Raw genomic sequence first — 26,730 nt, forward strand, 5'->3', positions numbered from 1 at the left:
TGGTTTGTCTGGTCTAGACTGCCGTCATATAGCTGGAATGTTGTTGGCTGTGTTTTATAACAACAAATAACAGTATTATCAACCTGAATAAAAGCCTTAATTGCAGATGCCACAAAATTAAGATTTTGTTGGTTTTATATCATTGCTCTCATTTATATTGTTGTTGTGCTGAGTTCAGAAGACTGCATTGTTTGATGTTGTGCTGGGTTCAGAAGACTGCATTGTTTGTTGTTGTGAAGAGTTCAGAAAACTGCATTGTTTGTTCTTGTGCTGGGTTCAGAAGACTATATTGTTATTGTTGTGCTGAGTTCAGAAGACTGCATAGTTTGTTGTGCAGGGTTCAGAAGACTGCATAGTTTGTTGTGCTAGGTTCAGAGGACTGCATAGTTTGTTGTGCTGGGTTCAGAAAACTGCATTGTTTGTTGTGCTGGGTTCAGAAAACTGCATTGTTTTTTGTTGTGCTGAAATCAGAAAACTGCATTGTTTTTTGTTGTGCTGGATTCAGAAGACTGCATTGTTTGTTGTGCTGGGTTCAGAAGACTGCATAGTTTGTTATGCTTGGTTCAGAAGACTGCAGTGTTTGTTGTTGTGCTGGGACTTTGTAAGTGGATGCATGGATCAGATAAAAAAAAGTAAACCTCCCTTTGTGACGTGATTGTAATTCAACAAGGCTTGCATTATATATCTTCTTTGTGTCGAGATGGACGCCACTGATTACAGTTCAGCCTGGTGTTGCACTGGTGAGAAATATGTGAAGTTTAAACTTGTGTCAACATTTGAAGCAGGATTGAATATAGTACACATGCATTTCTTTATCCTATTGCTGTTTTCCTATAAATCATAAATCAACGTTCGCTGGTTTGTTTATTGTTCTAAGTCCAGCCTCCATGTATGTTTTTGTTCAGTATGTAGTAGGGAAACAGGTGACCTCGCGGTCGGAGGTTCTGTAATTGTCAAGAGAGAGGGGATGGATTCTTATACAATTTTCAATAAACATTTTCTGTAGTAGTCACTTGGCAGTTATATTCCCCTTCTGTAAGAACTTTGTAATAAGAGACACGGAATGTTATGTCAATTTTCGGCCTAGTTACAGATTAGTCTTGAAGTTGGTCAGAGGTGCTTAATAGGACGAATACGGTAACCTCAGTTGTGGTCCTTAATCAGTTGGAACAAATCCCGTACTTACTGGTGTCACCACAGTGGTAAATATCTACAACCTGCATCACTCCAGCTCTCCTCCCGCTGTCAGATATAACTGAAATACTGTTCAAAGCGGCCTCAAACCCAACTCACTCACCAACTCAGTATGTGTAAACTTGAAGTGAATATAATGCAAGGGCTGTGATGACTGATCTAACTACCAATTTATTGGAACAGTCTTTGGTCTGATGAGTTACATTGTCAGTCAACAGACATTATTTAATGAAACAAAACTGTTAATCAGAGTTACCTCCCTTATATCTCAAACCACTTCCTTAGCCATCTGTATGGGAACTGTGCATCTGGTATATGGGAAATACCTGACACTAAGGCATGCTGGGAGGAACTCTCACAAGTAATGGAACAACTATTCTAATAGTATCGCAATAGTGTTTTATTAACTATTGCATTCCGATTGAAATAATCAAATACCGGTACCCCAATTGTCACCTATCTTGTCTTTTTTGTATCTATGCCTCATTTTGCAAATGGATCATTTGCTGTCCTATAAATATGTATAGAGATATAGGGTTTGTGGTAGTCAGAACACTGGATGTGCATGTATGCAGTCTGAGATGTATATAACAGTTGGGTTTCTTTTTTATGAGTTAAGATTATCTAACACCACAAAAAGTTAATCTTGCAGAGATGCAATGAGATCAACTATTTCCCTATCCAAAATACTGAGTACTGAAAAATGGGTGAAAAGTGTTGATTTTTAAGATATTTATTAACAAGGTGTTTCAGGTGTAAACAGCAATTAAAAAAAATGAAATTCATTTTTCATGTGTGGAAAAAGATCTATGTTACACTGCCTGATATGTCTTTTGAAAATCATCCAAAAAGATTGCACATTGACAGAAGGAGAAATGAGTTCATATATTGTTATGAAGAAAACAGATATTTCAATCAAGCTGTTAAATATTATGTCCTTTTATAACTTATGATTTCGCCCCAATTATGTTTCTAGGTTTGTCAGCACCATACCCGTGGGTTTCACCGAAGTGGTAAACATCTGAGACCTGCATCACTTGGGGCTTTCCTCCCACATTAAGCTGACACACCGTGATATAACTGGAATACTGTTAAAAGCGGCGTTAAACCCCACTCACTAACTCAATATAACTTATGATAGTCTTTCCATTCAGCTGTGAGGGTGATACTATCTTTAACAACAAAACCCTTTTTCCCATGATTATGTATTCATGGGATTAAATGTTTTTACAAGCAACAGTTCAAGACCTATGTTGACATGAGAATAAACAGATAATGAGGTACTTAGTCAAGGAACATTACTCAGAGACTATCAAATGTATTCCTGTTGTGGTGTCTTGTTCCATGACCAATCTGTCCACAAAATTTGTGTCATTCAAACTTTTTTAATTATATCTCTAATAGTCCTATAGTTCAACACAGCAAGACACATTGTTAGAGACAGGACTTAGTAATATTTGATTGATTAGTAAGTGCAACACTGTAGCACTTTGATGGAGATAACAAGATTGAGATTGACATGAATTATGGAAATGATGTTTTCCTTGTCATCTGCCTCAAGCCTTACCTACAATGGTGGCTGACACAATGGCGTTACAGGTTGGAATTAACTTACTTTTCTACATAAGATATGAGGAATTTATGTTAAATTATATCATCAAGAGGTGACGGATTTGTAAGAAGATAATTCACGGGAACAAATTGGATTTGTAATAGGAGAGCTTTTGATACCGTTGAAACTGATCCGGTAAGCGATACACTTTAGTTTTTGAAGCAGTTGTCATGTATGGCAGTCTTCAGGAACAGTATGGAGGCTGACCAAGTACACTGAGGTGGCAATCTATAGCTAGTGGTTGTGAAACACCAGAGGGGTCATTTACCTTGCTTTAACTAGAAAATATGTCTGAAACGGTTCACCATCAAGTTGGTTTTGTAAAGCCACGTGGAAGAAGCATGACATAGGTGTGATAACATCCAGACACAGAACGTGGTTCCAATTACAGCGTTGTCATCAAGGTCGGGGGAAACAGGTTCTTCTCCAGCATGCCGAAAGGACAAGATGAAAAATCATGCTTTGGTTTATGTAATGGGCAAATCATTTGAATTTGTTTTTTCCAGAAGTAGAATCTTCATCCGAAGTCAGCAGCTTCGAGTGATTTCCCTGTATTAAACCATGTCATGGTTGATATATAAATTCTCTATAATTTTGCATAATGACCTTCAGTTGTGTCAATTTACATGTTCAGAATGGTCAATGTTTGTTTGTTTGTTGTTTAACTTATGATGGCAGTCTGTTAATAAAAAAGTCTGTACCAGATAATCCAGTGAGCATCAATCCACACAACTGGCATACAATGACACACATCAACCAAGTCAGCGAGCCTGACCACCCGATTCCGTTAGTCGCCTCTGACAACAAACTCAATCGCATTTTACGGCAAGCATGGGTTGCTGAAGACATATTCTAAGCCAGATTTTCACGGGTTAGAATGGCCAATGAATTCATGGCTCACAATCAACTGCTAGAACAATAGTGTCACTGACCTCTTTGAGTAGCTTAGTTGGAATTGCTACCAATGATGGCCGATAATGTTCACTCACTTAATACCAGCCCTGGAGAACATCAACAGTTAAACCCTGTTGTCATGTTTTTTTATGGTGCTGTGGTACTTGACTTTTGAAAAAAAAATAATCCATATCTTTTATGTTCCACTGTGTGAATAAAGGTGACCGCTTGATACAATGCTTGCTATAAAATGGTGTAACAAGCAGGGTTGTTGTCATTGAGAAGGGATGTCACTAAGAAATGTAACCTCTTGAGACGTCTGCCTCTTACACTGTGCCGGGCTGTATTCAAGTGCAGACGCGAGTCTAGACTCAGGGGAAACATATTAAATATTTAGACATTTAGACATTTTAATTAGGTGTGTGGATTTTGGAACAAATCACTAACACATTCTGTGATATAGTTTCAACAAACATAACCCCAAATGCAAATTGTTTTCATTTTAAGAAACTCATATCACCTGTATATTAAGTTGTTAACCTGTGATCACGAAAAGATACCCTTCCTTTAAAAAAGTATTTTTCCGCATTTGAAGTGTGACATCCTTATTATGACAGAGTGATTGATTGGCTCTCCATTTCTGCATTGGTTACCTGCCCTTGACTTACTGTTACGAATGAAAGAGTGGCTTGTTCATGTCAAGACGATATTTCTGTTTTGTAGTTGTTTGACACTTGCTGTCAGCTTCACAAAGGATCAGAATGCACTACAATGGTTTAATCGAGATATTAATTATTTCTTTGGTGTAAACCTCTAGTTTCATTTGATTTGTTCCAGGGCATTACGGACTGAGTAGATGTGGTATAAGATCTACTTTCCTCATTTATCTCTGATTTATATTATGCTCTTTATAGAAGATTTTGTAAACTTTTATTTTTTACAGTTGGCATGATTGACAGTTCAAATAAATCTTCAAGGGCAAAATGTCTTCTCTTCTCATCTCAGTTATAAATAATGCACAGAATCAATGACATGACAATAATATAACATGTTCATATTTCATTATTTATGAGTGAAAACTGAAAGGGCAAGTAAAGTCAACATAGCAACTTTGCAGAATTTAACACTTTAGGGGATACCTAATCACAGATGGTTGACCAAAAGTAAATTTTGAAAAGGGAAATACACTAAAATGGAGGATAAAAACCACAGGCAAACGAAAGGGGAGGGGAATCCCATTACTGAAGGCTAAAACGGGTTACCGGTGGTGGACGGGCTGACCAATTTCAACAATAGGTCCATGGGAATGGAAATGTTAAATGTGAAATTGGAGAAATAAAACAATATTTTATACAGTGCTCATTCTTTTTATCAATTGTTATTTTATATTTTAAAGTAAATGAATGCAGGATGTACGGATGTATATTGCTTAAACATAAACAATGGGCTTTATCCTTGACCAGTTGCTGGACAAGTAGGAAGTCATGGTTTATGGTACCCAAACAGGATGTTAGTCGTAAAAAGCTGCAGACATTAATCAGTATTTTAGTTATTCACGATGTCAAGTTCAAAGGTTGTTTCACACACTAAGCAATGTGAAGTTTGTAGCATAACGGAAATATCAACACTTTTAGACTGACCACTTCCTGACATATCCTTATAGCTGCTAAGCATCACAACTCAGCCAACATATCAGCCAATGAAAGCACTCGTCACACATCGCTGCATCGTTGCTCGCAACACTTTTAGACTGATCACTTCCTGACATATCCTTATAGCTGCTAAGCATCACAACTCAGCCAACATATCAGCCAATGAAAGCACTTGTCACACATCGCTGCATCGTTGCTCGCAACACTTTTAGACTGACCACTTCCTGACATATCCTTACAGCTGCTAAGCATCACAACTCAGCCAACATATCAGCCAATGAAAGCACTTGTCACACATCGCTGCATCGTTGAGCTGGTAGCTTTTGGCCACACCCCCAAATAGTTTTGGAATTCGTGTGATTTCTGCACTTTCACTTGGACATTTAAATACCTTCAAAGAATATTATGATATTTTTTGTCTCAGAATTGACGTAATGTATTTGGGACAATTAATTTTTGCAACAAATTCAGTCATGTTTTTCACTTTACCAGAGACCATATAATAGAGGGACGGCCCTCTAGCCTATGCGCGAAACCATCAGTGCTACGGCTTGTACTGCGCAGCCTGTCCGGAAGTGAGCAGAAACGCGTTCACTGCAGTCATCGTTGTCGCCTTTTTTTCCCATGCAAAAGATATATTTCACAATACATATTTACACTCATGTATTTCTTAACATTGTTAACATTACAACTGAGATTTGTTGGTGCCCTAAAGCATGTCGTTGTCACTGTATTTGATGGCTGTGATCACGCTTTGTCTTTGTCCGAGAGAACAAAATGGCGCACATGTAAAATCAGCAAAAGGGCAGATTTTGATTTTCAATAATTACCTCTAATTCGCAATGAAAGTCCTTGGTTACCTAGGTGTATAAGAAGGAGATATATTAAAAATTGGCTTGGTGCCATTAACAAATTTAAGGCGGATGCAAAATTTCAGAATTTGACTCCAGAAATGGGACTAAATCTGAATTTTCCCGAAATAATTACACCCCAACTCTTAATTTTCGCATGCTTTCAGACGAATGTGTTCCTATTATCGGTCCTGAATTAAAAAGTTTTACATTCATCACGATTTCCCCTTTGGCTTGGTACCAAAGTTATTAAGGTACGATCCGTAGTTTTTTTTGTATGATTTTTGGCGCAAGGCCATATTTTACGTCACATATTTTAAGTAAATTACCATATAGTAGACGAAATAACATGAATTTTGTCTGTGATTATCAACCACATATATCGTTTGAAACATTCTACAATGTGACTTATAGTGTATGATATTAGAATTGTTTTTGTAAGACGCGTATTTTTTTTACTATTGATTTCGCCATTTCTTCGTAAGTTTAACTTTGTTTCAGTTAGGCTTCTATCACATATCGCTCATATACTACATACTACAATACTACATATTTTTTATCTTCTGTAGATTTTGTCTGTATTAATCATGACTACATTTAATCAATTATTTATTTTATGCCGTGTAAATATTGATTATGAAGAAGGATTATATCGGCAGTCGTCGGGAGAGAAGTTCGAGACAACAAGGTCGTAGGTGTCATTCAGTAAAATAAATTCTAAATTCTATGAAAAATACATTTACATATGTCAGAGTTTGTGATGTTTTGTTTTGTTTTAATAGTAATAGTTGCATGCCTCGTTCAAGGTTAGAGTTTAAAGTTTGTTTTTCATTGATCAGATATAAATAGAAAACTATGATGAAACAATTTTGAAAACTACAAACGGTACAACAGTTTACGATATACTAGTATATATCTGGTACTATGCTCGTTGAAGCTATATTGTTACCTGAAATACCTAATTATTTGTATGCTGAAATATCAAACTAATCGGGTAATATTAAATAACGATTGTAAAATTACAATCGTCCTCTTTGCTTTGGAATTTAACAGTAGCCTCCCTTTGAAAAAAACCCAATAAGGTTTGCTTCCTTTGAAGCACATTGTCGGACGCATCGAAAATTCATTGAACAACGCTCGTAGTTTAATGTGTATTTTTAATTCATTGGAACTATTAGCATTACAAAATAGTAGCGAATTTACATGAAATAAAAACATTAATATGGCGTCATTTGTTTCTGGCTAATAGTAAAGCATTTACACCAGGCGGTGATCACACATTTTTGCAAGTAAATCTAGTCTGGATTTATTATAAGATATGAAGTTAATCTGGAGATATATTTTGTGAACATCGGGAATATGGTGATATGTTACAAGTGTCTTTCTTGCTTCTGGATGAGTTTTATTTACACTTCCTGAGTTCCTGTGCAATTTACCGGATCGTAGTTTTTTGTGGCGTTCGTAGTAGATTTGGTATATTTGTTTATATATAATAGTTAACAATTGCAGCATAAAATGAGGGATTATTAACTGATTGTTAAAACAAATAGAATACATTATAAAATACTTTTGATATCGGAATGCCCTCGAAAACTTACGCTTGTGGACAGACGTCATATTTTCATTTCCTATCTTTTTCTTTGAGTGAAACCTTTTGGGAGGTATTTACCAACGGCTTGGTAGTGGTAACATCACTGTCATTCTATTTAGACCAAGAGTCATCCGAAACCAACCCCTGATCGAAGAATGGGAATTCTTCAAGTGGCATATCTAGGTCCAAGACGAAATCGTCCCAGTGAATGTTGTCATCCATGGCTGTGGCGAATGTAAATTGAAATAAATGTCCCGGAAGACACACATGTTCAGCAAACAATTTGCAGCCAACTGACATGTGCTAATGAGAGATATCATAAAAAATCTTTGTAATCCGCTAAGAGACGTCCATTTATTCGATTTTCGCTGGTTGTAGTCGGAGAAATCTCGGCTAAGGGAATTAACTCTTACCCCGGATATTATATAATATTGTTTACGTGGTTACCAGAATGGTCAGTCGTGAATGTCTGCGCATCTATTGCGCATCTGCAGCGGCACAGGGAGGTTGACAGCAGGGTGTCAGGGTGTATCAGTTACATGCCAGACCGTAGCGCTGATGGTTTATGATAAACTGTTGGTGAGGGCCGTCCCTCTATTATATGGTCTCTGACTTTACTTACCCTTTAGAAATTGTGCTGCATACAGCATGTACAGTGAAAGAACTGAAATGTGTTGAAATTTTTTTTATGCGAGGAAGTTGCAACTTTATTTTGACTAGATGTTATGGGATGTACTTATTTTCTTTGACAGGTATGTTATTCTGTGGGTGTCGAGGCCACTGGCGCTATGGATTGTACAGATATTCCTGGCAATCATCACTCTCATCAAGGCCCTGCTACAGATCTATGTCATGACGAAGGTATGGAGGAGCAGACGTCACAGGACTGGTGATTCTGAACAAAGGATATTTAGATTTTGATTGAATTTGAAAATTCTGAATTACTTACTATTGAAGAACCTACTCCTATTTTATATTATTCGTTCCTGAACTGATTAATGTAGCAAGTTTCCCACCAAGAGTCAGGATTTACAAAAGATGCATTGACCCAGGAGAGTTAAGCGGTGATTCCTCCTGGCGCAGAATCCGACATACGTAAACTATTTAGGTAGCCAACAGTAGTGTCAAGGTCAGATCACTTGCCAAAACAGCACTTCCATAGCCAACTGCCAAAACATAAATTTAAGAGAACGCTCATATATATTTCTCCATATATCTCTTTTCATTTTATTTAGTGCACCACTGTATTAGCATACCCTGTGCAATTACTTGACAGTTCTTACCCCTGAAGGTCTTCATGTTCTAGGGGAGGCGCCATGAGAACATTCTTCAGCCAGGATTCCTGCTGGAGCTCTTCTGCTCAGTTCCTGTAATAGCCACAGTGAGTAAATACACCAGTGACGAAGTAGAAAATTGCTGAAACAATATTCAAGGTGCCAATGTATCAATCTTATATGAAAACCTGGAGAACTCATTGTGGCAGTCTCTAGTTTGGTGCTCGAGCCCTTCCTCCTATGAGAACACAGGGGTTAATTCAACTAAAACCGAACACTGAATCCCTGTTGAAGTCATTGTTTTTTTTCAAACAATTGACTTTGTTAAAATATGTGTCTGTTCACCCAATGATAAATGGGTACTTGGAAGGATGGGTGGTGAAAGGAATACAAACATTCATGGCAGATTGTATGCTATACTCCCAAAGGAGTTGAGAAAAACATTTGAACTTACACTGATAAATTTGTGATGGACAAATTTGCATTTACCTTAATCAAATGGGAATAAGTTATACAACTAAGAAATTCGAAGACAAAAACAAGATTAGAAGTCTATATATCTGCACTAAGTGTAGTCTTTTGTATTGTGGTGCTATATGTATTATTATATTTTTAATTGTTATGTTCCAAATAACCTAATACCTGCTTCTCCAGGTGGCCTACCCAGTCTTGCTGAAGGATCTGTTCCTGCCCATCTTCCTCAACGTTTGGCTTGTCAAGATGGCGCTGGAGAGACTGTTTGTAAGTATTTCTGGGGGATGAAAACCTGAGCATTGATCAGGACAGAGCGAGATGTGCCCTGTTTTTAGTCTTTTTTTCCAGGCCGAATTGATTTCATCCTAGAATCCCTAGATCCCAGGATGTAATTGGACAGAAACATTGGTTAAAGCATGACTTATTAGATTTTCATCCAAGTGTTCCTAATATTTGAAGCGGGAGGCATTTTGTTTTGTATATAAAAATTAAACAAATTGTTCCAGGAATCTCTTTTACTTAGCTGTGTTGATGTGATTAATATGGATGTGTATAAAATGTTTGGTAGGACAATGTTTTGGGGTTTTTTCATTGAGTTCAGAGAGAAGACAACACAAATGGTGATTTTCCTCCCTTGTTGGTACTGTTGGTTCCCACCCAGCAGCTAATGGGTACCCGGGGGCCATTGTATTAAACAATCTTTGCACTACGACTGTCGTTAGTTTATGTTAAGGTATGGGAGTTACAATCACCTTAGCGCTAAGATCGCTTTGTGCAACGGCACCCAGGTAAATAATATCACTTGCTTCAAGCATATGTAGTGTGGTATCTTGTGCTTTATAATGTCCGGTTATTATTATATACAGGGTAGTACCAGATAGGGCTGGTCTACCACATGACCATGCAGAATTTGCAGTTGTGATACGTTACGTGACTTAGGAAAAATAGTGGCGTGATCACTGTCTTGTTTAAATCATGTCAAGCCTGGGTTGTGCCAAAGTGGGAGTTATGGTACCCTAATGGTCCAAGTCTTCTGTCATGATGATGGAAGACCCTGTTTCATTCCCCTGTTGGATGGACTCTAAAGCTCTGAGCTTCATCCTTGGTGTCTGGCATCATCGTGTTGCTGGAACATGTCTGCTTGTTGCCTTCAACCTTACTTACTATACCTTACTGTAAGGATCATCGTTTCCTGATGATTCAGTATCATTTGGTGGTGAGACATTCATCTACTTTCTTCTCATACTCTTATAAAAAATGACAGTTCCACACCAATATGTTTTTTCAATGACCACCCTGATCCATGGTGCCTTCATACCATTTCCGTTGCAGAATGACCTTCACCTTACCAAGCAGCGATTCCAGACCATATCTGTGACATTATCACAACAGATTCTTCTACTCAATGTCACTCTCTTCTGTCTCATCTTTACTACGTGAGTTACTTCCCTTTTCTCAAGGCTGTGTCAATTAAAGATTAAGATTGGTGTTTTAATTACTTTTACTGCATTCATATTGCCTGTCGATTCTATAAAAATATAGATGTCTCCATTCTCTTTGTTTTTCATCTTGACTTAGCCTCATTAGCTGTCCTTCCTCTGGCTGTGGGAATGTTATGAGGATGTCATGGCGAGATCATTGAGATTCTGGTTGTTTCACTCACTTCACTGAATATGTGTCACTGATGCACCACAAAGTGGAATAGGGGCATGGGTGGCCCAGTTGTCTAAGGCGCTGCGATTTTCTGTGCAGAGTTGTGTCCGGAAACCTATGATTGTGGGTTCGAATTCTGGTTCGCGCCGATTATGTTTCTAGGTTTGTCAGCTCCATACCCGTGCTTGTGGGTTTCACCGAAGTGGTTAACGTCTGAGACCTGCATTACTTCAGGCTTGCCTCCCACATTAAGCAGACGCACCGTGATATAACTGGAAAACTGTTAAAAGCGGTGTTAAACCTCACAATTACATACAGTGTAATAGCAGCTTTAATGCATATACATTGTATACTGAAAGAGGAATTTGTTATCTTTATCCTTGTACGGTAGTCCTGAAAAACACATTATGATTGACTGAATATCCTATTTCCTCTAACATAATTAGAAAACTGGGGGTTACAACATGATGTGGTGATGATCTTGTGATGATGATCTTTTGATGATGATCTTGTGATGACGATCTGTGATGATAACCTTGTGATCATGATGATGTTGCAGTCTCAGATCTTTTGCCCCAATATGATACTTCTCTGAGTGTGGATTTGAAAACACATCCATGGAGGGTGATCTTCCTGTTAGCAAATCAGCATTGAGGCTTCTAAATTTTCGATACAATTGAGCAAGTTTTCACAAAAGGATATCTGATTACTGTATCTGGAAACCCACGTATAAGACTGTAGATAAGCCGATCTCATAGATAAGCTGAAAGTATTAACTTGATCAAAATGTTATGTGTGGTAGATAAGCCGGACCCCCAACCTAAAACGACGTCTTGTCATGATCTGTCATCAGAAATAGAATATCAACAAGTCCGTATTGAATTATGCAAGTTATTCCTGTCATTACACCATCAGTAATAAAAAGTTCATTGTCTATCTGGACTCATGTTTGTAATCTACGTAATCTGTTTTATTAATTTTTATCAAAATTTCATTCAATAATTTTTACAGTAATTTCGGCAAAATCGTGTGTCCCTCCGATACTTACAACTTCCGTTTGCCCAGCTCCATAACTTCTGCTTTACCACTTGTTGTGACAACACTTCTTTCACATTTCACGGTCAAGGATCATTCAGTGTTGACCTGATACTGCCTTATGGAGGTCGCCTTATGGTATCGTATCAGAATAAAAATCTAATTATAATGTGTGTTGATGGTATTGATGATGGAGCAGGGAAAAAGCATCAGTCATGACTATCTTAGTTGGTCATCATGATGAATATTTATGTTGTATAGAGATTATTATGTTGATGATCATGATGATTATTATGTTGATCATGATGATTATATGTAGTGAATATTTACATATTTGGTTCATCTTTGTGTTGACAGTATCTGTGGCATCCAGCACATCCAAAGATCCAGTGCACTTGTGAAGCTCAACATGTTTGAGTCTGTGTACTTTGTGATAGTGACCTTCTCAACTGTCGGGTATGGCGACATATCCCCCGACATATGGGTCGGTCGCCTCTTCATGCTTTTCATGATCTGTGTTGCTTTTGCATTTATACCAAGACAGGTAAGTGACTAGAGTGGTCATCTGCCTTGTAACAGCTTGTTTCAATGAACGAGAGTCATATAATCTGACCTTCGTGAACAAATTGCAAAAAGTCTAAAAAATATGATAGATAAATTCTTCCTTCAATTAACCAAGAAATTATTTATTGTAATATAATTTATATTTATGTATGTGATTAATCCTAACCAGTGTGCATTGGTTGTGTAATAACTACATAGAGTTGTCCTCAGTCATCGCGGCCAGGATCTGCTGATAGTGATTTTGAACCCAAGATTTGCAAGGATTGTTGTGCAGAGTTGTGTTACTTTGGGGCATCTCATGGCATAGGGATGAATCCATGATGTATCCTGATAATGTTAAAAATCCATGACAGGACACTTTGGTCTCATCAAGCTGACATTCAGTGATTTAACTGAGACAAAATAGTTGCATGAACCCAATGCAAAAGCACTCATCCAACCTGACATAATGATAAAGTTGCATTCATCATGTTTCCCAGTTAATTAGGTGTGTGTTGTGTGGGCACCTTTAGATATGTCCAAATAAATATGTATATTCAGTCTCATATGATACATACTTTAACTAGCTGTCATGTTAAACATTGTCTATTTTGTCTTCCTGAAAGCTGACCAACAGCTCTGTACAATAAGTAAAAAGAGACAAAATACTATATGTTCTTAGTTGAAGCAAGAAATAACTATTTTCTATTCAAACATAATTTAAGAGTATAAATCTCTCATACCACGCCATGAACAAGTCAGGCTAAACATGGATTTCTGAGAGCCAGAATAAATCCCTTATATATAAGGCACGTTTTTTCCGAGTCAATGAAAGTCATGTGACATAGCACAAGTTAACCTAGGCTCAATTGAACAGTCCTTTTCTATCAATTTTGAATTTTTAAAAATTCTTTTACAATGTCGTATTAAAACATGTAAGATAAATTTGTTACAGCAGGATCACTCGGGGTACATGGGGTTTCATGGGTCCCTCGTTACATAGTCTACCACTTACCTCCGGCTCATGGTATAAAACCTAAGGTGGGATGCATTAAATCCATGTACCCCTCATGATCCTGCTACAACTTATAATGTACCCTTCAATAGTCTACATATCTGAGGGCGGTCGGGTAGCCTAGTGGTTAAAGCGTTGGCTCGTCACGCCGAAGACCTGGGTTCGATTCCCGACATGGGTACAATGTGTGAAGCTCATTTCTGGTGTCCCCCGCCGTGATATTGCGGGAATATTTCTAAAAGTGGCGTAAAACCATACTCACTCACTCACTCTATATATCTGAGAATTATTGAAATTTTGTATATCATTTACAAGATTGGAAAGTGTGAGTACCCTATGTTCCTCAGCTTGAAGAGATCGGCTCCACCTACGTGCAGAGGAAACAGTCAGGTGGGGAATATGGCCGCCGGAAAGCTGCGCGCAACAAGCACGTGGTCGTGTGTTCCACTTCGCTCACCACAGAGACTGTCATGAACTTCCTGAATGAGTTCTACGCCCATCCTAAACTGGAGGTATGTATATTGTATGGCTTCCACTGCTGAAACATTGTTGATGGGCAGAACCGTGTATTTTGAATTATTGGTTTTTGTTGATTAACATATCAAATGAAACAAACATATATTTACCAAAATGCCTTATGTGTCAATTAGGATTTCATTCTCTCGTGACCCAAATCATTTCTAAAGTGTGAACATGATCATAGTAACAATGTTACTAGATGGTGATAGGAAACTAGATTCAACAACAATGTATTATCATGTAAGTTTCCCCACATTAATTCAATAGAAAAAGATATTCCTTCCAAATAATTCAGAAATTCCAGAACATACCATCAGAGACAAGCAGTCAAACCATGTGAGCATCTTAAATGTTTTTTGTAGTATTGCAACATCTATTGGAGCCAATGTTTCTGTGTGGACCCGTGAAGATTCCGGGGTAGAATAGGTCTTCAGCAACCCATGCTTGCCGTAAAAGGCGACTATGCTTGTCATAAAAGGCGACTAACAGGATCAGGTGGTCAGGCTCGCTGACTTGGTTGATGCATGTCATCGTATCCCAATTGCGTGGATCGATGGTCATGATATTAATCACTGGATTGTCTGGTCCAGACTCGATTATTTACAGACCGCCGTCATATAGCTGGAATATTGCTGAGTGCGGCTTTAATTAACAAACCAACCAACCAACCAACCAACCAACCAACCAATGTTTCTGTGTCAGGAACACACCGTGGTGCTGATGAGCTCCGATGAGCTGGACACCAGCATGCAGATGATCCTCAAGGATCCTAAGTGGGCCAACAGGGTCCTGTACATCAGAGGATCTGCCCTGAAGGACATAGACCTCAAGAGGTGTCGGTAGGTGTTCTTTTTGACCACGAGGCTTCAGGAAATAGACCATCAGTGTTCTTGTGAGTGAGTGAGTGAGTATGGTTTTATGCAATTTCATGGCAAGGGACACCAGAAATGGGCTTTACCATGCTGGGAATCGACCCCGGGTTTTCGGCTAGGCTACCCGACCGCCTCAGTGTTCTGTATGAGTGAGTGAGTGAGTGAGTGAGTATGGTTTTATGCCACTTTGAGCAATATTCATGCAATTTCATGGCAGGGGACACCAGAAATGGGCTTTACTCATTGTATCCATGCTGGGAATCAAACCCGGGTGGGTTTTCGGTGTGACGAGAGAAGGCTTTAACCAATAAGCTACCGACCCCCTCGGTGTTCTTGTGAGGCATATCAGCTCCTACTTTGAGAACAGCATCTCAAGAGGTGTTGGTAAGAGTCCATTGTGGACCTGCAGCTTTAGGAAAATTGTTCATCATTATTTTGAGGCTTCTGACCTCTAGAAATGTATGTAAATGTCCATTTGAGTGTGAGTAGACACAATTCATGGATAACAACTTCTATACTGTAAAGTGAGATGTTTCGGTATAGATGCTTATACTGTTATCAAGCAAGACACCTTTACAGCATTAAAGAAGTTGTTATCCATAAATTGTGTCTACTTTGTCATCCGTCAACTTCTAAGTAATACTTGTCAAACAATTCATTTGAGTGTTGTCTCTCCATTTGTAGATTTATAAGGAAATGTGAATTAACCCCCCAAAATATTTGTAATTATGTCTCTAAAGTATGTACAATTATGTACATTGACCATTGGAAGAATGCACTCTAATTATCTTTGGTCACAATCCACTTCAGAGAGTGAAGATGGTTGTTAAGATCTAATCTTATCCTTGAAGGGTATCAATTATCACTCATCTTTGTTATAGAATCAATGATGCTGAAGCTTGTTTCTTTCTTGCTGCAAAGAACTGCGGATGTCGAGACAAAGCCGTAAGTACCTTTATGGAATGGGTGTTTCCATGTAATAAGGAAATGTATTTTAAGGGCATAAATATTACATGACTTTACAGATCAGTAGAAATGACCTAGATTGGTGTTGGGCTATTTATTCAGATTCCACTCTGCTTGTTGATGCCATCAAAGTAAACTGGTGCTGTATTGAATGTGTGTGATTTGGATAAACATTTTATTAGAAATACAGTCATATGGGTATAATAAAATATAACAATTGTACAGATAACATTCTCTGTGTGTGGACAATGAAGGTTATTATAGATACTGGTACTCATATACTAATGTTTTAGGTGGAGAGTTAAATGTTTGCATTTGGAGGTGAAAACAAACACTTTTTGAGAATCTGGACAGAGGTTGTTGCCCCTATTTTTATATCCTTCTTCTGTCTCTTAAGGCAGCAGGAAGTTGGTTGCGTCCAAGCATCAAGTAAGACAGCTTACTTGTGTGTGCATGGTGTGTTCCGTGTATCTAGTGCCCTGATTCCTTGATGTAATTCTGTTGATGTTATTGGCCTTAAGAAAAGCAGTGAGCATGTATACTGTATGTCCCCGTACTTGTGCTGCTGTTCGAAAAACCATACAGATTTCTTACTTCAACATGATGACTTTCAGGTCATAATAAACTGAGGGGCAGAAAAAACTATACGTCTGAGTTGATTTTGTCATGTTTTATATTCAGTTGAAAATATCTAAGTCAGTGATATCAGATCCAAAAAAGGAACTGTACTGGCGCTTAATGAGCAACCACAGAATACTTCTACATGTTTTTTGTTTTTTTTTAAATATAATTTGGTTTCAACTTTTTAAAATTAGAGAGAAATTTGCTTTATGCACAAATGCCTATGGGTATCTCAGACATCTTAGGAAGAAAATCAATAAATATGCTTTTGGAGGGTTTATGTGGTTGCATATTCATTTCTTACCCCAATCTTTGTTGAACCAATTTATTTTTACACAAAATTACCCAGCCACAGATTGCAGTATGCAGCCTGTTGCAGGAAGGAGTGATAGTTAAACAGATGTAATCAAGGTTTACAACCAATATTTCAAGTTGCAAGTACATAAGAAACAAACTCAGTATACTTTCTTTTGCCCCTCAGTATAACTGAATTCCTCTGTAATTGTTCCATAATGGATTGACGACTTAGGTTCCAAGTCAGTACTCAAAAGCAAAAATGGAAATTTCTTTTAATTACAGAAAGAATGCTTATTTTCTTGAAATAATTGTTTCTTTTACAATCTTTTTATGAAACAAAGGATCAAGAAAGAAAGTCAATATTTAATTTTTTACAGAAAAATAACAAAAACTACTGCCAATGTTCATATTGCTTGTCAAAAAGAGACAAGTCTCGATTATATTTTGTCCAGAAGTGCGAAACAAAAGTATTGTTTGTTTTGATTGTTTTGTCATGTGCTGTCACTGTGTTTGTTTCAAAACAGGAAATGATTCGTTTTGTAAGTAAAGAGGGTCTGTTAGGGTTCATATTTGCATACAGCATTTTCACATCTTTTTCACACGTACAGAAACCCTGAGAGACCCTCAAGTAAACACAAATGTACTCATTAATGATAGCTTCATTTATTGCAATGCTTTTAACACACAGTGAAGTTAAAAACACAAGTAAGTATTCATTCAGGTTAACCATAATTCATGATCCGATAACATTTCTCATTTTTATGGTAGTTAGAAATAACAGTTAGATCAGATGGTTGATGTACATCATCATCATCATCATCATCATCATCATCATCATCATCATGTACAGATTAAAATAAAAAAATGCATCAAAGAGGGTTTGGGTGATCGCTCGTTAGGTTCATCATCAGCTCAGGACCCTTGCCCCCTCTATACACGCAGCTCAGACAGCGATTGGGACTTCTCCCAGGAAGCGCTCCCAGTCAAACCCACCCAGAAGTTATCAGAGATTTTATAATTATGATTATGAGTATTATTATTAATGAATCAGTGTATGCATGTATATTGAATGTCTGATTGATGGCTTGGGTAAAAAAATCTTGTGTTCAGAAGATTTCTGTCAATTAATGTGTTGTTTTTGTCATCATTGTTGAGTAAGGAGGTCTGTTTAGGGTTTTCATTCTGGATATATTCCAACATTAGTGTCTTTTAACTTGATTAGAAAATATGTTGTTTATAGCTTTGATTGTTTTTGAGTTGTGTGACATATTTGTCTCTTGGAATGATCCCGATTGCTACTGTATTCAGACATGCATTCACTGCACTAGATTCCTATTCCCTCTTCACACCTGGATGAATCTGTTGTCGGCATTGTCACTCATGAGTGAATTTGTTTTCATGTCACTTTGAACAGTATTTCAGGAAATGGCAATTAAGCCTAATGTTTAAGGGTAGTCCAAAGTGATGGTTCCACACAAGCTCCTTCAAGTGTGTGACACCTTTTTGCACTCTCAGTAACATTGCTGCCACTAGTGTGGGCGCAGCCATTTAAAGAATCTTGAAATTTACCCTCTAACCCAAATGTAGAAACGTTTATACTTTTGTTTATATCTTTGGGAATGCCATAGTTAATTTTGAAAAGGATTACGACTGACCATATTTCCCAGGTGAATTTAGCTTTTTGTTTGTTTGATCAAATTGTTTCGAGATTACAGAAACGGAAAATCAACCAACTTTCCCCTTCCCTTACATTCTTACTATATCAAGAACATGATAATGAAACAGAAAAAGAAATAATTTAGTTGGGGTAAGAGTATTTGGCGTCACAGCAGTCATCACTTGTTTGTAAACATAATGGTCAGTCAGTTGTGAGTTCGACTCCAAGCATGGTTGTAGCCACCTATCACAGTGGGGAGCTTTGACATGGCAGTGATAGTATAAAGAGCTCTGCATAAGGGCTATCGCTGTGAGGAGCTTGTGTTCTACAGAACTAAGGGAAGGAACTCTGCACTACAAACCATGGTCCCTGAAGCCACTTGCCATCCACTCAGTATGAACAATCATTGGGTTGGATTCTTCCCATGGGTGCGATGTGTAAAGCCCCTGTGTTCTTTTTTTTTATGTTTCTTAACGCAGCATGAAATACTGCTTACTCTCACTCTTAATGGTCATGACCTCAGAGGTTGTAAAAGTGTTCAATAGTTTTTTGTGTAATATGCTTTTCAAATGATAAGTATTGCATACCTTTTTTGTGTTCCGGTGTTTTGGATAAAAAATATGTAACAAGTTTTGTTATTATTTATATCATTTAACCTAACATCTACACATAACTCTACACAAAACTACTCTTTCACAAATGATGGGAGAGAGGAAGGTTGGCGATTCTATCCCCAGCTGCATCATACCAAAAAGACGTTAAGAGATAGTACTTGTTGTTACCCTGCCTGGCGCTCGGCGTTAAGGGGCTAAAACGAGGACTGGTTGGCTCGGAGTCAGTAGACAGTGTCTGAGTGGGGTATTCATGTTTAACTGTGGCATCGTTTCTCGGTGGGGTAGCAGTATAAAATCAGCATTAGTCTGGTATAGAACAAGCAGCCACATGCACATGCATGCACGTCACTATACAAGTGCAATCATCTTGGCCGCGACGTTAACCCATCTGACCTCACCTCACCACTAATTATGTTTCCCTTTTTGATCCCAATTGATTGACAAAATTGCAGAAACGTATTTTTCTCCCACTTGTTATCTCCCCTGTATCCATGACTACAAAATGGCGGCGACTGGCCACTCCGACTAATATTTACTTTTGTATGTAGAAAATAGGATCTGCATGTACAATCAGTGTCAATCACTGTCAAACACATTTGGTCCAAATATATCGTTATACGTATCACAATACAGATACCTGTATTGCCATATAATGCAATACAGTTGGTTTGCCAATACACAGCCCTAGCTGGAGTTGGTATTTTGGTAATTTTCCCTGCATTAAAACATTTTGAAAACAAGAATAGCTTTTAACGCTTTGTTTTACCATGACTGAAATACTCATTTCTGATAGGTTAATCAGAGGTTTCAAATCACAATAACATGTCTCTTGATAAAATAGTCAATTTAGAAGACTGCATCAACACAGAAAGATTTTCCATGTTATTTCAGTGTAGATACAATCATTATCCAAAGTTGTTCATGCTGTCAGCCTCTGGTTTGTTTGGTCAAGACTCAATTGTTTACAAACTTTGCATGCTCATTCACTGCCACAAACCTGGTGATGACATTAAGGTTCCTTCTCGAATTGGTCATGGTAGAACAGAGATAAACATACTATCTTTTCAATAGAGAGCGACGCTACCAGTACCTCACTCTGTTCCTATGTTCCAAGTTCAACTGAGTGCTGTCAAATCTACTGGTATTATGGCTGAACATTGAGAACACAGTACATTTATCTCCACATCATAATTCTATTTGTAGATTAATAATAATGATAATAACACATTGACTAGAGGAACTGTCAGGATAACTTTTGAACAGCTTATTTCTTGCAGACATAATACATACATTTGAAGCATGTTAGTCACATACTTGGGTAATTGGTTTATTCACATCATTTTCTAAGAATCTAAGTCTCTATTTACAGTAAATATTTATTCATTTTATAATTTATTTACACTCTTCAACAAAAGGAGCCTTTTGAGATAGAAATTTTATTTTTGAATGTTTAATTGCTTTAAAAACAAAGGGATTTTTTGAGCTAGTGTTATCTCATTGTATGTTACTGAAATTTGACATACAAACGAAAAATGTTTGATATTTTTAAATTGTTTCATTGCACTCAATTAGCTCCTTAATTTTACTAATTCAATTTTCCATTTTTACTTAATTTAAGAACATATTTTAAACAGAAAATATTGCAGTTGATTAACTAATCTTTTGGTCTCTCAGTAATGTTGGATAAAATTATCAGTATATTTGACTGTTACTATTTAAAGCCTTTAAATGAATAGATTTTGTATTTCCATACAATATCAGCAGAGACTGTGTTTATGATAAATACTTTGAAAAAAACCCATTATGAACAATTGTGTCTGTACTTATTGTTCTGTGACAATGACATTTTAATGGTAAAATGATATTTCCATTTTTTTCAGGACCAGCATACAATTTTACGGTCGTGGGCTGTGAAGGATTTTGCACCAAAGTGTCGACAATATGTGCAGCTTTTCCGTGCAGAAAATAAGATGCATGTGAAATTTGCAGGTGGGCCTTGATTGAGAAATCTTTTTAGAAATATTTATTTCATCAAACTATAAATTAAAAAGGACTTCAATCATGTCCAATTTATTTTGTGTTTGCAAATAGTTACATATTTGATTAAGTTATACAAATATTTACATTCATTTGAGTCTCCCATTATTTTCTTCTCTTTACAGAACATGTAGTTTGTGAAGATGAGTTTAAATATGCTTTACTGGCTAACAACTGTCTGTACCCAGGGTTGTCTACCCTTGTTACCTTGCTGTTACACACATCAAGGGGGAGGTAAGTAGAGATTACAGACATACTTATAATTTAATTTATGTGCCCTTGTATTGGTTATGACGGACAGCAACTATACACTAACAATACAGTGTTCCTGCTGGTTTTTAAAACCTTGAGTCCTTCTGGACTGCTAATTTTAAAAATTACCAGTCCCCATAATTTTTGTCAGTCCCAACTTTCAACTAATAAAAACGTATGAAAGTTACCTGATGTTAATTCTTTCAACGTCATGTTCAATGCAATGACCTAAACTCTGAAGTAACTTAGTTAGATCTTCACGTCATTCACACAAAGTTCCGTCACAATTATCTCTTCTTTCTTTTGAATATTCCGAGACTAAGTCACTTAAAATATATACTTAACCTTGAAGGAAAGCGAAATGTTATTTCCTTTCACTTAAAATAGACAAGGGGGAACCCTGATGTTAACAGATAAACTGACTTTGTTTTAAAAATCTACTTTTATGAATATTGCCGATGTTTTGTTCAACAACAAAGATGTATAAGGTACTCTATTTGCCAGTCCACAGGGACTGGCAGTCAGATGAAAAAACGTTCCAAACCTAATTTTACCGATAAATAAAATGGTAATTACCGGTTAATGGGAACACAGTAATAAACCAGGTTCTGGGTCAAGAACATAAAAAGTATTTTGGAAAAAAAAATATCTGATTGTCTGTTTTCTTTCCTTGATTTCATCTACTTTGATTGTGTGGTCAGAGAGGGGGAATTGGCAACAGAAGCATGGCAACAGGTGTATGGCAGACACTCGGGCAACGAGGTGTACCACATCCAGCTGAATCGGAGTGCCTTCTTCAAACAGTACGACGGCAAGAAGTTCACAGAGGCCTCCGCGTGTGCTCATACCAGGTGATGATGACAATGACGATGAGTGAGCCGGGGTAACACTGTTTGAACAGCAGTGATTATGTCACAGTGTCAGCTTGTGGGAGGAAAGCCGGGAGTGATGCAGGTTTTAGACGTTTACCTCTTTGGTGAAATCCACAAGCATGGGCATGATGGCACAGCTAGAACATAATCAGGGCGTATGGGATTCATTTTGGATAGATAAGCATTTTATATTTTAAATATTGTTTTGAAATGTAGATATCTGAAGTCCAGAACAGTGGTATGGCAGTGTTGGTAGAAATTTTATTTTGGGAATACTCGGCTGATTTCTGGTTAACACCATGAATGCTTTCCTTGGCCACAGATTTGGGGTGTCTCTGGTAGCTGTGTTAGATGTGACAAAGTCCGAGCCGAGTCTGCAGCTCAATCCTGGCCCTGATTACATCCTGAAGGGATCAGACTATTGTTTCTACATGGGGGTCACGCGAGAGGAGAACTCCAAGATCAAGTCTGGCGCCATGGAGAATGTGTCCGTCTCTGCCAACAGGAATAAGAACATAGGTGAGGGTGTTTTAGATGAAGGTGATCAATTAACATCATAAGTATAAGAACATAGGTGAGGATGTTTTCGATGAAGGTGACCGATTAACATCATAAGGATGAGAACATAGGTGAGGGTGTTTAAGATGAAGGTGATCGATTAACATCCTAAGTATAAAAACATAGGTGAGGGTGTTTAAGATGAAGATGATCGATTAACATCATAAGCATAAGAACATAGGTGAGGATGTTTTCGATGAAGGTGACCGATTAACATCACAAGGATGAGAACATAGGTAGGGTGTTTTAGATGAAGGTGATCGATTAACATCATAAGGATGAGAACAATGGGAAAGGTGTTAGATGTTACTGTGATCGATTAACATCACAAGGATGAGAACAATGGGAAAGGTGTTAGATGCTACTGTGATCGATTAACATCATAAGAATAAGAACAATGGGAAAGGTGTTTGATGTTACTGTGGTCGATTAACATCATTAGGATATTAGCAGAGGTCAGTGTGTTTGATGTTAAAAACAAATTGGATTTGGTTTAAATACATTTGCTTCAATAATGAAATAGATTGTGTTTAAGTTTTGACAAAACAGTAGATCCTCTTTGAAAAACAAATTACCAAATAATTACTGTTCTGATAATTCCCAGCTCTCAAAATGATTCATGTTTGCTCATTGTTTTCAGAGTTGATTTCTAACGAGATCCAGAAATGGCTGCAGTCGGAGGGTGAAGGAGAGGATGTAGAAGATGATGAGAGTGTGTTCAGCACGATAACGTCCCAGCTCGGCAGTTCCATCTCTCGCCGTCTCATGCAGACTGGAGAAAGTATGTACAGTCTACACATCATACAGTCACAGTCTACTTGTTTAAATTGTGTGTCGTGTTTATTAAGAGGTTCTTTGAGTATGTTTAAATCGCTCCCATTATATTAAATAATGTCTCTCGTATTTTCCCTCTAACTTAAGGAATGCTTGAAGTTCAATGGTTCTATCAAGGGATCTAAATTTGACGACAAAATCATGTGCAGTTGTGTATTATATGGCCCCCGACTGTTTATTGCCCTCCATAGTTAAGCTGAAATATTGCTATTTACAACATCCACACTTTTGTATTTTTAAAATTCCCCTCATTTTACAAAGCGGTATCTGTTGTGCGGGATATCAGAGTTAGTCCATTAAGTTGGCAAAAATAATGTTAAATACCTGCTTCACTGATATTTACCTTGGTCATATAACCCATGACTAGTTTTGGGAGAACTGTTTACTAGATAAGGCTCATGCGTCAAGTTTACAGAGGATTACTGACATGCTCAAAGAATTTCTCAAGTTTGTGTTGTTTTTGTCAATACAGTCTTTGATAGGCATTAAGAAGTTGGAAGAACATGAATACATGACACTTTTTATGGATAGCAACTTTTTTTATACTTTGTCATGATGTTTCAGAGCTATTTCTTGTTTCTTCTCCTGATGGAGCAAGAAGAAGCTCTGAAATGTCGAAAAGTTGCTATCCATTAAACGTGTAATGTGTTCATATTTTTATTGTTTTATTTGAATGAACTGTGTTGTCGTTGTACATGATTCCCTGTTCAAAGTATTTACAATGTGTTTGTGACTAACTCCATACATTGCAGTGTTCATTAACAGTTTGTGTTGTGTGTGTTACTTAACCGTGTGTTACTTAACAGTATGTAGGAGACATTGATGTTTCAATGAAAGAGTCTGTCTTGATTTAGGTGATGAGACTGATCATATATCTAGATTTTGTAACCCAATTCATGGACATCTTAGATACACTTTTCATTATCTTTGCTAATTATGATTACCTCAAATGGCTATTTAACCAGACTGAGTGGAGGTCAGAATGTTAGGCATGGAATTGTCATATTCTGTCAGTAGTGACAGAGTTGTGTCCCTTTGTATTGTATGTGCCAAGCTCCTTCCCAGCGCGTGACACCTTCGTTACACTCTCGGTAACATCGCTGCCACCAGTGTGGGCGGGAACATTACAAGAATCTTGAAATTTGCCCTGTAACCCCATATTAGTAACGTTTATACTTTTGTTTATGTCTTTGAGAATGCCATCATATTTCATTTTGAAAAGGTTTACGACTGACCATGATTTCCAGATGAATTTACTCTGTTGTTATAATAATCAGATTGGTTTGAGATTGCAGACTATCGGAAAATCAACCAACTTCTCCCTTACATTCTTACTATATCGATTAAAGATGATACTTTTAATGAAATAGAAATAGAAATTGACAAACAAAGAACGTAATTTATCAGCAGTAAGTGTATTCGGCGTCACGACAGTCGTCACTTGTTTGTTAACATAATGGTCATTCGGTTGCGAGTTCAACTCCAAGCATGGTTGGGGCCACCTATCACTGTGGGGAGTTTTGACTGGAGGCAGCGATAGTATAGAGAGCTCCCCGAACGGACTATCGCTGTGAGGAGCTTGTGTATATGCCTGTACAGTGAATAAGTAAACATCATCCATGTTAACATACCCCAGCACGAAGTGGAAGGGGGATATAGGAATGGGTGCTGTTCGTCCATCCTTTCGTCTTTCCGTCTGTCCGTCTGTCACATTTTTTTTCAGACAGAACTAAAAAATCATGAGAGATATCTTAACCAAACTTGGCACATAGATAAGTCTTGTGGTAAAACTGGTGCCTTTTGATAGTTTGGGATCTTTGAAAAAAATATTTTTCAAGTTTCCATAGCAACGATTTTGACCGAAAATGGTGTTAGTGCTCATTTCTGGAGGGCAAATGACTTGCACACAACTGAACATGTCATATTGGCGGGGATATGTGTATTTCACGTTCAGAATAACGTAATTATACTATTATATAAACTCAATTTTAAACTAGTTACTTTAACAGCAATATTTGTGAAAAACATAGACTCTTTCTACCACTGCTATATGAAAGTATTTACAGGTTCAGATCACTTGATCAAACCATTTTAGATGCTATGACCCTAAAACTTACATCATTAAATGCAGTTGATAATTACTATGTTAACCCTGCATTTCTGCTGGATTTTATGTGTAAAAATGTGAATTGTGACTTAACAAATGTCAGTAATAAGGGGAGCCTATAGGTTAAAGCGTTCACTTGCCAAACCGAAGAACCAGATTCGATTCCCAAGATGGGTACAATGTGTGAAGCCCATTTCTTGAGTTCCCCATAGTGATATTGCTGGAATGTTTCTAAAAACGGCGTAAAACTAAACTCACTCAGTAATTTGAACCTGGACAATAGTATTTAAGGTCACTTTGACACTAGGCCCTAATGAGCTTATGCCATGGCATGTTTTCTGTCACCGATAGAGGTCAACTTCTTACTAACGTCATAATGGGTACTTAAGAATTAAAAAAACCCCCAATAAAACAATATTTGAAAGATTGATATGGATGGATTTCTTCCTAGAAATTTGAAGTTTCGGTAGAAAGAGAAGCATCATATTTATGAGGCTTCTTGTCTAAAATCATAAGGCATAAAGTGCTGAGCTTTTCAAAACATAATGACCAATAGAAGTGTTTCTTTGAATGACAATAATGAAACTTTAAAGGGATATTTTGTCTGGAGTCATTCTCTTACGTTTCCCTCACAATTATACCTCTCTATTAACTGACTGGGAAGTTTTGTAAATAACTGATATATATTTGTATGAAGTTTTTTTCCAAATTTTTGTCAACGATCAGCAAACAAAGA

The 26,730-nt window shown here is 37.3% G+C and overlaps 1 protein-coding gene and 1 long non-coding RNA gene across 3 annotated transcripts in view; one reads left to right on the forward strand and one right to left on the reverse strand.

The window, feature by feature from the left end:
- The window catches only part of LOC139473568 (uncharacterized), a 481,685-nt gene that overhangs the window by 369,834 nt on the left and 85,121 nt on the right, over positions 1-26,730 (reverse strand). The window lies entirely within an intron of this gene.
- LOC139473534 (potassium channel subfamily T member 2-like) overlaps positions 1-26,730 on the forward strand; it is a 96,828-nt gene that overhangs the window by 38,720 nt on the left and 31,378 nt on the right. Inside the window, exons 5-18 of the mRNA XM_071256157.1 lie at positions 8,547-8,655; positions 9,101-9,175; positions 9,723-9,809; positions 10,875-10,978; positions 12,588-12,774; positions 14,136-14,300; positions 15,010-15,146; positions 16,061-16,124; positions 17,588-17,602; positions 21,215-21,323; positions 21,497-21,605; positions 22,325-22,474; positions 22,818-23,014; positions 23,694-23,834. Of these exons, the coding sequence (XP_071112258.1) occupies positions 8,547-8,655; positions 9,101-9,175; positions 9,723-9,809; positions 10,875-10,978; positions 12,588-12,774; positions 14,136-14,300; positions 15,010-15,146; positions 16,061-16,124; positions 17,588-17,602; positions 21,215-21,323; positions 21,497-21,605; positions 22,325-22,474; positions 22,818-23,014; positions 23,694-23,834 (1,649 nt within the window). The remainder of the gene's footprint in view (positions 1-8,546; positions 8,656-9,100; positions 9,176-9,722; positions 9,810-10,874; positions 10,979-12,587; positions 12,775-14,135; positions 14,301-15,009; positions 15,147-16,060; positions 16,125-17,587; positions 17,603-21,214; positions 21,324-21,496; positions 21,606-22,324; positions 22,475-22,817; positions 23,015-23,693; positions 23,835-26,730) is intronic.

This window comes from Haliotis cracherodii, unplaced genomic scaffold, assembly GCF_022045235.1.
Source record: "Haliotis cracherodii isolate W230 unplaced genomic scaffold, xgHalCrac1.p SCAF_1, whole genome shotgun sequence".
In the NCBI taxonomy this organism is placed as follows: domain Eukaryota; kingdom Metazoa; phylum Mollusca; class Gastropoda; order Lepetellida; family Haliotidae; genus Haliotis; species Haliotis cracherodii.